Source organism: Toxotes jaculatrix, chromosome 16 (genome assembly GCF_017976425.1).
Source record: "Toxotes jaculatrix isolate fToxJac2 chromosome 16, fToxJac2.pri, whole genome shotgun sequence".
In the NCBI taxonomy this organism is placed as follows: domain Eukaryota; kingdom Metazoa; phylum Chordata; class Actinopteri; family Toxotidae; genus Toxotes; species Toxotes jaculatrix.
In genome coordinates, this window is record NC_054409.1 from 10291329 (window position 1) to 10303870 (window position 12542).

At 38.8% G+C, this 12542-nt stretch overlaps 2 protein-coding genes across 5 annotated transcripts in view; one reads left to right on the forward strand and one right to left on the reverse strand.

Moving 5' to 3' along the window:
• Positions 1-175: 175 nt before the first annotated feature.
• On the reverse strand, positions 176-4968 carry stoml2 (stomatin (EPB72)-like 2). Its single transcript, XM_041059820.1, has 10 exons — positions 4832-4968; positions 4137-4289; positions 3547-3646; positions 3386-3444; positions 2668-2769; positions 2436-2570; positions 2077-2221; positions 1788-1867; positions 1560-1688; positions 176-1404 (listed from the first exon to the last, which is right to left on the reverse strand). The coding sequence occupies exons 1-10, from the start codon at positions 4874-4876 to the stop codon at positions 1297-1299; spliced, it is 1056 nt and encodes a 351-aa protein (XP_040915754.1). The 5' UTR covers positions 4877-4968; the 3' UTR covers positions 176-1296.
• Positions 4969-6048: 1080 nt separating this feature from the next.
• LOC121195432 (protein unc-13 homolog B-like) overlaps positions 6049-12542 on the forward strand; it is a 61584-nt gene continuing 55090 nt past the window's right edge. For all 4 annotated transcript variants that reach the window (XM_041058892.1, XM_041058894.1, XM_041058895.1 and 1 more), the window contains exon 1: positions 6049-6281. In XM_041058892.1, the coding sequence (XP_040914826.1) occupies positions 6260-6281 (22 nt within the window). In that variant the 5' untranslated portion in view covers positions 6049-6259. The remainder of the gene's footprint in view (positions 6282-12542) is intronic.

Genomic DNA, 12542 nt, shown 5'->3' on the forward strand with positions numbered 1-12542 from the left:
TTGACTTCTCATATACTGCCAAATAATCCTGAGCAGTCTCTATAAATCATTTTAGGCTACAGTTGGTGTACTGTGAAACCATGTCAAATGATGGTATTAAATTAAATCCTTTCCACTGGTTTAAAATCATAGTGGCAAATACTGAAATATGTTTAAATAAACAGACCTAGTAAACCAAGGTAACAAGTTTCTTTATTTTATTACACTGGGAGTTTTTCTTTTTAACATTTTCCACACATTTCATTTGAAGAAGTCATGTAGTTTCTCATGAGTTGTTTCACACCATATTCCTCTAACATAAGTGCTTCACATCATCCCTCTTCCACCTCCATAAACCTCAAGTGAAGAAGAGACTTCACTTGAGAGTCTCAAATGACACATACTCAGATGTGCCTATTTCATGTTGCATCATGTTCCATAAACCTGTTTTAAGTTTTAAAGAAACCCATGAAATTACAAACTTGTTGTCTTTGCAGAGAGCCATGAAACTTAATAAATATAACCCACAAGACATAATAGGTGAACACAACTATGAAGATAATGGGGACATTTGTTCCTGGGGCTGACTTTTTAAACTAATTAATTAGCAAGAAGAAAATTATTTCTGAATAATTTTACACTTTCTCCAGACTATTTTTCAAGCAACTATTGGTTTCGCTTTTCAGGGAGAGAAGGCCAATTTTATGAATTAACTACACTTTTACTACACTTCCCACCATTTTGAGGCATCCAGCCAGACATCACATGTAGCAACTTAAAAGCTGCTGGTCCCAAAAGATGCCGAAGACAGTTGAAGAATTATCACAGATTCCTGTAAACAAGCCACAAGAAAGCAGATGTTTCACCTGAGCTTACTGTGATTAATACTAACGAACCCACAGAACCTGAAAATGGGCCAGAACTGGAACACAGCTTGGAAAAGAGAAGAAAGCATTAAACGACTAAATGTTTTAACCAAAGTAGTAGTGCAGTCACATTCAAAATCCTTTAAGTCACTGCTATGAGTATACTTGGCTGGAGGCTGTTGTTTATTTCCCAATCTGACAATAACTGAACATAAACAAGAGTCAGTGAAGATTAGAAATCCTCATACAAAAGATGTGATTTTCCAAGGACTCCAAGGCACAACAATGGAAGAGTTCATGAAGTTGGCAGTTTTTTCTTCTCATTCTGTCAGTAAAAGGTGTGTGAACTTCCGTCACCCAGCGATGCCTTGGAGCCCCCGATAACTGAAACTTAAACTGCTTCCTCTGGTGCTGTGTCATTTACTGCTCTGAGTCCATTTTGAGTCCTCTGCTATTGAGTCGATGCCGATTGATTCTGAAGCTCTTCAGTCTTCTCCTCCACCACTTCTGCTGCTACTACTGGGCTTGTCTTTGCCAGCGTGCTGTAAATGGTCATGGCCTGAGGGGCAGGAAAATAATCCTTAATATCATGACTGACAACAACAAAAGCATCAAAGATATTTTATTTAGATGCTGATAACATCTATATTTATGAGCAATTGTATTACAATGATGCTGTTCTGAACATATGAATAATAATGCACAAATAGATACCTGTGTGACCATTCCACTGATGTCCCCAGTATTAGAGGGCAGAAGGATGGTGTTGGATTCTTTGGCGAGGTTTGAGAAAGCAGACACATACTGCTCGGCCACACTTAGTGAGGCTGCTGCATTTCCATTCTGTACATTGCACAAAAAAACATTATTAGAATTAACCAGAAAACCTCTTTTATAAAGAAGACTGTAACCGTGGTTAAAAAACAAAAAAATACTATTCACCTGCTCAGTCAGAGCCTCTGACAGAAGACGGATGGCCTTAGATTTTGCCTCAGCTTTGGCCAATACAGCTTGGGCTTCACCTGGAAAGAAACCAGTAATCAATTATTGATATATAACTTGTGTTATCATCTGGAATATGTCAGTAATTCAAGTATTTTTAGCCTTACAACTTAAAACATCACTGAGAGCAACAGATACAGGAGAAAATAAGAGCCATTCCTCCAAGCACAGTAACTGTGTAAAAACCACAGAGATAAAACAACTGAACTGGGTGACTAAATGCACCTACCAGCCGCTTTATTGATCTGCTCTGCTTTTTCAGCCTCCGAGGCCAGGATCTGAGCTTGTTTACGACCCTCTGCGACATTAATGGCCGCTTCCCTCGCCCCCTCAGACTCCAGCACTGTGGCTCTCTTTTTACGCTCAGCCTCTACCTGCACAGAGAGAATAAAATGTGTGTGTTTGAACTTTTTCTGTGATTAATAGGTCTCTCTAGCTTCACGAGTGAAGTGCTGAATTTTGCAGAGGCTTTATTCTTCTTGCTAAGGTCACCAGCAAATGAAATCCAAACAAAGTAAAAGACTTCTAGGGAACTTTATCTCTTTGATCCTTTTTCATTCTTCAACAACATCAACATGTTAACCACACCTGCATCTGCATGGATTCTTTGACACGAGGTGGAACGTGAATATCTTTGATTTCATAGCGGAGGCAACGAATTCCCCACTCATCTGAAGCTTGGTTGATGGAGTGGACAATGTTGGCATTCAGGGACTCCCTTTCCTTGAAAAGACAGATAGATAAATAAGATTTAAAAATCCCCACCACACATTTTATGTCTCACATTCCAAAATGAGATACAGAAGTAGTTTGCTGTTACCCTGAACACTTTGTCCAGTGTGAGTTTGCCCAGTTCTGAACGCATGGTGGTCTGTGCCAGCTGTGTGACGGCATATTCTGGATCTTCCACACCGTAACTGGCCTGAAAACAAATAGAAAACAAACACTTTTAACTCTACAAATACTTTTAATTCTTGTGCACTGTACCAAATTAGCCAGGATCTAATGGTCAAATTACAGAATATCTGCTGCCCATCTGGATCTGAACCTAATAGTGTCTAATTATGCTAATCAACTGGATCCTGCTCTATGTAACCATGGAATACACCATTATTTCCCAACCTGGTTATAAAATATATATAAAGTTTACTAGGAGTCATTCTAATTTACGTACATTAGCGCACAGATATATATACATTGATACACACACATTGAAGTAATCATGGTCACCACAAGTTACAGGTATAAGTTACATAAATACTGTTACATAAAGTAAACATGTTTTTCTATGAGCATAACATATCACCAAAGGCCATACATGATATTACACATTAACCCAGGCATAACAAACAGGATGATGGAACCTAACCTAGGTCTAACCCTGTCCATATTTTGTTACAGAGAGGCTGATGGAATATTACATTATAAACCTGACTCTAGGTCACACATAACATACAGCAGAGCAAAAAAAAAAAAACCCTCCATTCATCAGGACAAAAAACTCCCTTCAAAAGAAATTCTAATTTTTGCAAACATACCTTAAAAGGGTCTAGGATCCTTAAGTAAAGCACTCCATCAATCTGTAGTGTCACATTATCTGAAAATCATCAAGAAAATAATGGATGAGCAACCAAAGATAAATTGCCTTCACACTCATCCTTCCCATGAGTTATGAAGAAAGGGGCATGGTGTTTCTTACCTAGAGATACTGCAGACTGCTCTGGGACATCAATCACTATCTCTTTGAGACTTTGCACATAGCGAACTCGGTCAAGTATGGGAATGAGGAAATTTAAACCCTAAAAGAGGTGAAAGGGAAAAATGTTAAGGAGCGCTCACTCCTTTCCACAGCTTTCAAATATATGTGACATGAGGACTTAGTAGGGCTGGATATTATTTGATGATACTGCTGTTGAATAAACACAAGCTTTAGGGTAAAAAGACTAAATTAAAATCAGTCTAAAATTGTTAAAATTGTGATTTAAGTAGGTAAATATTAAATCAACAGGTGTTTCTATTATTTTGTCCCCTCAATTTGAATTAATGACTACAAAACACATCCCACAAATTGATCATACAGTTGAAGCAATACTTCACTAAAACAGTTTCAATAAAAATTGAATATTATAACTTTCACAAAGGAGAATTTATTACAGAACTGTTAGATTGGACTGCATTAATTTTAGGTAGGTGTAACTCAAATGATAACTGAGAGTAACCTTTGGAACAATGCCCTGTGGTTATCCTGCCATTTAGATTTCAGTATCTATTAAAAATAAAGCCTGATACCGGCTCTAAGATCCGGTGGAAGCGACCCATCCTCTCCACAACCCAGGCTTCCTGCTGGGGCACAAACAGGATCAAAGTGTTCATGGGTAAGTTGGACGCCCATCTCTGCTGCGCTGGTGTCACCCACAACCTCGGTGCAGTCCGCTGGGTTTGCTACAGACACACAATTACAACAAAATGCCATCAGATTTGCAGAATGTCAGATTAAAAAATAAAATTTAAAATAATGAATAAATCTGTTGTTAAAACATGATTTTCATACCCAAGTCCTGACTGCAAAGATTTTGTCCCTTGCATTTAATTGAAAAAGATAAGGTTGCAGCTAATAATCATTTACATTACCGAGCAATTTTTCAGTGAGTCCTTTTCTGTTAATCAAATAATTGTTTAGTCTCTTGATGCCCCCCAAAATACCACTGAGCAAAATCTGACATCCTCAATGGCTATGACTTATCCTACAAACAACCGAAACTAAGGATGTTCAATTTTCTTATTTTTAGTTTAGCTGCTTTGTTCAGTGTAGTTCTTTCTTTTGACTTACAACGTATATATGTAAACAATTTCATGTTATGCAGCGGTAAGCAGACTTCTGGTCTGGATGTGACATTTCGTGGATTATTAACACACGGATGCGCGCTGAATGACAACTAACTAGCTAAAGAGCCGGAAATGACAAAACAACACTTTTAATTTACCTGTAAAATGGCTCCTCCGGCCCGACACAGCGTCCGTAGCATCATTCAAATGCAGTAAAGTGATTGTACAAATACGATTCAGCGTCTTGAACTGGCTTCTACCCCAAACTCCGCACTCATGTGAGTGACCCTTTCCGATCAGGAAATGAAAGTTACATCATTGGCGCAGCGCTGAAAAACTCCGCCGGTGCGAGGAACAAAGACCGAACGACTATGGTTCCGCTGGCTCATCAATAGTATCTGCTGTTGTAAATGAATGTGTTATAATCACACAGGGATAAACTGTGTAAAACTATACAATGTTGTGTCAAACGTAACACGAGTTAAACAAAGAGTAAAAGAGTCTGATGGAGAAAATGATGATTTGTACATAAGTCCTGTAAACAAAACCAACAAACAGCATACAGCCTGGTAAGAAGGGGGGTCTTCTGCACCCATATAGCTTTGAAATATCCGTTGTTAATTAAGTTTTTGTGTTGTCCCCGATCCGTAAATGTCCCACTCTCCAGTCAATAAATGTAATGACCCACTGAATACACAGGGCGGTGCTCTTGGTTTTTATTTAGCTCTGCTGCAGCTGTAGTCCCCCAGAGAAAGATCCTACTCATTTAAATAACTCTAACCTCATTGTTGTTAAGGGACCCTTGTTTTATGTCATGGCTGCTCAAAGGACAGACACTTGTGTATCAGCTTATGTTTTTTAAACTGACTTTTCTAACTGACTAAGAAAATCCCACTGATATGGTGTGGTGAAGACTAAGCGGACCGTGGACCGTGGAAAAAATTGTAAGACTAAGAAATCCGTGCTCTACCCATAAAATAATAAATTAGTCACCATTCACATACTTAAAAATAGATTTTGTCTGAAAAATTGTATGTTTACGTTTAAATATAGGAGACTAAATATAAATCCACAAGAAACAATACAAAAAAAATAGGAAAATTAACAGTCATCCTAAAACACAGTCTCCAAATGTCACTCAAAGAGTTGCAGGTGTTCAGTCTGCTTCGGATCTGTCTGCGTCACCTGTTTCTTCCGCCAACCTGTCCCTCTCAGTGATTGGTCAGATTACTTTAATTAGCCCCGCCCTTCAGCGCTGTACTGCTTTTTCATTGAACACATCAGACGCCAGTAACAGGTGCTTCGCCCCGCCCTTCCCCCCGTCTCTCTCTCTCTCGGTGCCCTCAGGTTGTCCGTCAGTCTGAAAACCTGGGATGAGAGTTTTGATAATGGCGTGGCCGTGGCGGGGGGCATCGGCTCTCTGCCCGAGTCCAGCATCAGAAAACCACCTGTAAACATCGGCGAGGAGCTTTTCAACGATTGAATAAAGTAATTTAACGGACGTTATAATGTAACCGGGCGGAGTAAATCTCCCCTGCTCTACAAACTCTGTCAAACTATTGGATTTTCGCTGGAAGCGCTTTGCCATGTCGTTACTGTGTGTCAGAGGTAAGTTTTCGTCTGCTTTTTAAAATTTATTTATGAAGTTAGAAACCACAGTAAGCGATAGTTTTACACGTACAACCTCAGTTTGTTAGATTCAATCTGATAAGGACAATTAAATCTTACAGAACGAGTTTGCTCGCAGCAGGCATCACCCCCCGCAGGCAAGTCACAGCACCGAGAGAAGTAGCTTGAGCGTTTGTCCTGTTGTGATTTTACGTCTTTTAAAAACTCAGACTTAAAGATAGTGAAATACCAGACTCATGCTTGAAACTATTATTATATTTTTTAAATTAGGAAATTATATCACACTTCTGTTGTATTGGAGCAGTTCGCCCACATCATACCGTTTTAAGCCTAACAGAGCCACCATGGCTGCGGTTTATATTGACTTTGAGATATTACAAAAATATGAACAAACAGTAGCTGTGGACATAATTTAAAATCACTTTACGTTGATCCCAGTTCAAAATTAGATTGGAAGACAAATGATAAAGTGATATATAATGAAAATCAAAAGAGAGTCATTTGTTTTTGTGAGTTAATTTGGACTTGGATTATCAAACAAACCACTTGTAGAATAATGTCAATGAAAACCAAAGGTTATGGTAACTATAAAGTACTATAGTACTATAATAGTACTTAAACTGGTGCAGGGCCTCTCTTTGGACCTCAAGGTTTTGGGATCCAGTTAAATTCAGTGGATGACAAAAACAACTATGTTATATATGCAGACCTTTTTATCATAGATTGAAATGAAATATTTATTTTGCGTATATGTAACATTTTTATCCTCAATAAAAAAAAGTAAAACATAAATAATGACGTGAATGTAAATCTTTTAAAGACCCAAATGATAACAATATAATAAAACACTTTAGGACTATAGAACCTTTCACAACAAGGTTACTGTCTGCTTTATACAGACACATTTAAAGACTAAAACTGAACTAAAGCAAATCAACATGAGGTTGGTTTAACCCAAAACATGTTGGAGAATCCTTGTCTGCTTTAGCATCCTTCACAGCAGCAAAGCACATTATGCAATACCCAATTCTGTGATCCAATGCCCAGCAATTTGATCCAGTGCTGCCAGGAGGAAAAAATAAATAAATAAATAAAAAGGAGAGAGATAAAAACATATCCCAAGCTTAAAGCAGAGCCTCAGGCTTCTTTTCTTTTAAGCACATATTTCATTTTTAAACAGTGCCTCTTATAGAGTTTGGCATTAAACTTTATTTTAGTAAAATGTGCTTTTATTGTTGGTTTATTGTTATGTTCTCCCTGATAATTTAGAAAGGGTATACTGATCTTAATAAAAGCATCATATTGACATGTTGCATCCCTTTTAAGAGTAAAATATTATTTCATACACTAAAATACATTAACAAATGCATTTTCAGGCATTATTTCAAATGAATAAGTTGTGTGCTCATTTATCAAAGAAAGTCCAGTAATATAAATAACACAATAACAGTGTATTTATACCTGCAAGTCCCATCTCTGACCTATAGTACCCTTTCCAGTGGTGGTTTGATTACCATGTGTCTCCTTGGTGGCCATGTGTCAAATTGATGGCGTCCTTTTACAGAAATGACGCGTGAAATATCATTGAGCATTTGGGTCAGAAAGTGAACTTTAAACTTTTCTTGGTTTCTTGGAGGAGTTGGGATCAAAGCTGACTTCAATCTGAAACTGCAACTAAAGCCATAGTAGGGTTTACAAATAGTTGTTTTTCTCTTAAAGCAGGAAGTATAGTGTATTCCTCCCTCTAGCTGTTTTCCATCCCATCATTTATCATGCAGCTTGATGTTCAGTATTCATTGAAGCAACATTCACTTTGCACTTTCTTTAAGTCTGGTCAAAGAAGGAGATGGTGAACATAGGAAATCATTTTTGCATTTTGTCTTGTTTTCTTTTATATTATTGTCACCAGCATATTTGTACCTGCAGGCAGTAACCACAAGCTGGACACAAGCCACTGATTTAGGTGTCATGTCTCATCATTGACACCTGATTCTGTTAAAATATCCTTCAGATCATTCCACTCATACCTGATTACAGAATCAAGCATGATGATCTTAAGCCACTTTAATACCTTTCCAAATATTATCCAAGTCACTGGAGATTATCAGACTTCAGATTTCTGTCTGACTTGTGGTGCAGTGTGGTGTTACTGCCAGTGCTTGTTTTCCCTGAAACTCTGTACATGCCTAATGTTAATGTAATAATTTCTTGTGACAGTAGATGAGGCACTCCTTATTTTAGGCTAGGTGTGACGCTGCCACTATAACATGTTATGGGAAACTCTCTTATATGAAGACTGACCATACATCTGCCTATTCACATATGGCACAAAAACCACTGCAGATTAATGATGGGCAATTTCAGATCATCACATCATCACTATCTCTCATATCAAAAAAAGAAGCTGTGGTGATCGGCACCTTCTTGGCAGCAGGAAGCACAGCAGGTTTTGGATGTGTAGGGAAAATAAAATCCAAAAGAAAATCAGTTCAAACCAGTCTGCCCTATTAAAGAAAACATAAATGAACAAAAATCAATGTATTTTTCTGTGAAATCCGATGCAATGATCCCTTCAAGTGATCCGGAAATTAATACACCAAACTAGGAAAGAGAGAAGCTCCTGGCAGGGAAAAGGTTACAATCAGTCAAATCAGTTTTGTCCCATTTACTTCAGAAAGTTCAGCCCAGTGGTTCTAGCAGTAGAGAGTAATTGTACCAAATGGGGCTTTTCTCTATAGAGCTCACACACTGTCTATTTATTGATTAGAGTTATGGCAGATGAAAGCTGGTGGGAATTATGCAGCCCATAGATAAAAGAGAAAAAGGTGCTCGGGCAGGGGTTGTGTGACTCATCCACTGATAGCACAGCTTGGCAATGTTGCTTATTGATTGCTAGTTGAGAAGCTTCATCTCCATGGCGATGTCTTTACACAACAGCTAAGTGGTTTTTACACAACAAGTGGACATTTGGAAGAGACTCCTGCTGTGGATCAGGACAGGGCTGAGTGGACACATGGCTCACATGGATGCTGCAGCACTGGGGGTGTAAAGATGCTGTTACAGACATGTGATTTTTTAATTTATTTTTTTCTCCTGAAAGAGAATTGCCACCGCTCCTCAGTACAAACAGATCTTCTTTGCTTTTAAAGAGTCCAGAAAGCTAAGTGAGAGCTAATAAGCAGCAATTGGAAGGAAGCTTTTGTGGGAACGGTCGGTCATGGTCTCAGTGGACCCATAATATGGTCTCCTAAAAGTTTTAAAGTTTTAAAAGGGAAGTGGTTGTGGACGAGGTTGATGGCAGTATTTCCTTTGCTGTGCATCAGCCAATATTGCTTACTGTGCTTTGGTGGAGGACGGCTGACAGACGATGATCTACTCAGACCGGACAATGTCCTGGAGGTTACAGTTGGAATATGAAGAGGCAGAGAATAACAAAACTGTGCTGGAGGGTGTTAGGATGTGAGATATGTAAACAACTAAAGTTATAACACTTTGTAACTCAATGTATGTATTGGGCTCATACGTAATATCAGACAAAAGAAGTAAATCAGAAAATACTTGAGAAGCAGAAATAAGAGATTTCTGTCATCAAGTTTCTGTTGATCAGCCAATTAACTGACTAATTGTCGAGGCACTAATCATCAGCGAAAAGCTACTCAGCTGCATCAGATATGATTGTTCGGTGCTGGTGAAGTGGCTTCATGCTTCCTCCGTTGGTACCTCTGTTTTTTATTGCCTGTTGAACAGTGTCCACACAGGATGTTGAGCTTGTTTCATGCATCAACGCGCCTTTTGTATGCTGATTCTTCTGTTGACACATGGTCAAATTTGTTTTACTCGTCAATTGAAAACAGCGACAGAGCAGATCTTTGTCACGGCCATGAATTAAAAACATGCGAGTTACGAAAACCACATCGCACCCTTTATCACAACCGCATTGACGCCATTTGTTTGGGGCCTGCTGGGTCGATGTTGGCACTGCAGCAGGATGAGTAGGTGAGGAGGTATTACAAGAAAATAATTTTCTGTAGGATGAGAAACAGAGGCCCTGCAGGACTAAACGTGACAGAGCTGCAGGCAGAGTGTTTGAGTGTAGCGAGTAGAGAGTAGTGGAATTATGAGAGAAAGAGGCAGAGTGAGACAGAGAGAGTGCTCAGAGATTGTGGGGGTAATCCCCTGGCCATCTGTTGCTCTCTCTCTCCCTCTTTCCCTCTCTCTCTCTCTCTCTCTCTCTCTCTGTCTCTCTGTCTGTCTTTCTCTCTCTCTCTCTCTCCCCCCCTCCTTACAGTGGCTCCACCTGACCAGATCCAAAAGCCAGTACAAAGCGGAAGTACACCACTGCCTGCCACAGTATTAGATTCTGGTGTCACTTCCTGTTCCTGCCCTCCTGTTTTCTTCCTCAACTCCCAGTGATGATTTCCTCTGTATAAGGAACATCAACACTTTTGGGAAAGGGTTGTATCATTTGCCCAATAGCCTTTAGTAGTATGGACATGAGTAGATATTGAATAGGGCTGCATATCTGACACAAATAAGATTAATACCACACGATTATTAAATCCTGTTTAAATAGGAACAAATCCACAGTGTTAAAGTGAGCAGCATAAGATCTGCATCAACAAGTTAATGAATTGATCAGTCAGTCTGCAGAAAGTGAATTTGCAACTATTTTCATAAAAGTGTAGTCACCTTTTCAAGCAAAAAAGAAAGCCCATCGTTCTTGAATGTGCAGATTTGCTTATTTTCTTAAAAAAATTTACAAGAAAAAATATTCTTATTTCTTTGTGATAGAAATACAAATACTGTTTGGTTTTGGACTGATGGCAGCTGCATTAGAAAAAAGCCAAGCAAGTGTCCAGTTTAGTTAGTCAGATGGCTAACAACAAAGGAATACACAGTTACGGGGAAAAGCGTAAAATTTCTTAATAAAACTGTCCTGTGTCAAAAATTCAAAATTTTGCACCATCAGTTTTTAAAAACAGACCATTTTGTGATACTGTATGAAGTGTAAGGAGGGAACGAGGGAAACAGCAGGTTGATGGGGGTAATTCTGCAACCAGCCCTGCAATGAGCTAAATGGCCTCTAAAGCCATGGAGGGCCCAGGACAGAAAATGATAAGCATCAGTTTCCACCATAATGGCCCCCTGTTTATTGCCCTCTGCTCTGTGTGTCACAGCCCTAAATAACATCATGCAAATTAAGACATAAGGCCACTGTGCCAGCTCATTTGTGCCACTGACAAAGAGATAGGTCCCTGGCTGAAAAGCCTTAGTGGAAAGCCAAAAAAAAAAATTCACACTCCTGGTTTGTCTCCACATTTCCACTGCTCCCTTTCCGCTTCACACAGAGGTATGTAGAGGACAGGAAGTGCTTCGGAAGAAGTGACTAGTTCTTTTTCTTTTTTTTCCTGCCTTGTGATAACAAAGTTCATTTTCCTCCATTGTTATCCTAAAACACAACACTGGGAAAAAAAAACCTCTAGATTTTCTGAGTTTTAATTAAAGTTAGTGTCTGTTTGTTGCTGTGGTTTAATTGACATAGTCAAGAATGATGCTTCATACTGAAGGGAAATGTGCACACAGAGAGGACGGTTTGATGTTACATGAAAATATGAAAGTGTCATTTGTGCCTTCATCATCCCGTCCTGCCCATCTGCCATCACAGGCTCCAGAGGTTTAGTAGGTTACATGCCTGAACACATAACTCTGCCACAGCAATCACAATTAATCCCCTCCAAAGCGCTTCACAATCCCATAAACGTTATTGTATAGATGCATCAAGGGGCTAAAGATGGTGGGTTCTAAAAATAAACCAAAATACACGAAAATACACACCAAAATTCCCCCTTAAATAATTGCTTTGAGATTTTAGAAAACGGCTGCCGGTGCCAGACATTTTGCCTTCTTTTTTTTTTTTTTGTTATCTTAATACCCATCTGCCCCAGTCCACTTTTGTCATTGTTATTTGTGTGTTGTTTACCAGCTGCTGAGTTTTGTTATACAGCTGTCAGGGCTTACGCTTTGTGATTGTATTGAAGTTGGTATTCCGCAATCAAATAAAGGCATTTGTCAGCTTTGATAAAAGTTAGGTGGCAGTCTTTAGAATGTTGTTGTCCGTTTGTGTCATTTAATTGTTTTTTTTTACTTTCTATAATCAAGGTATATATTATGTGCCAATATAACCTGATCACAAATATTCTAATATACAGATTATATTTTTCAGAAGTCGTATCAAAATAT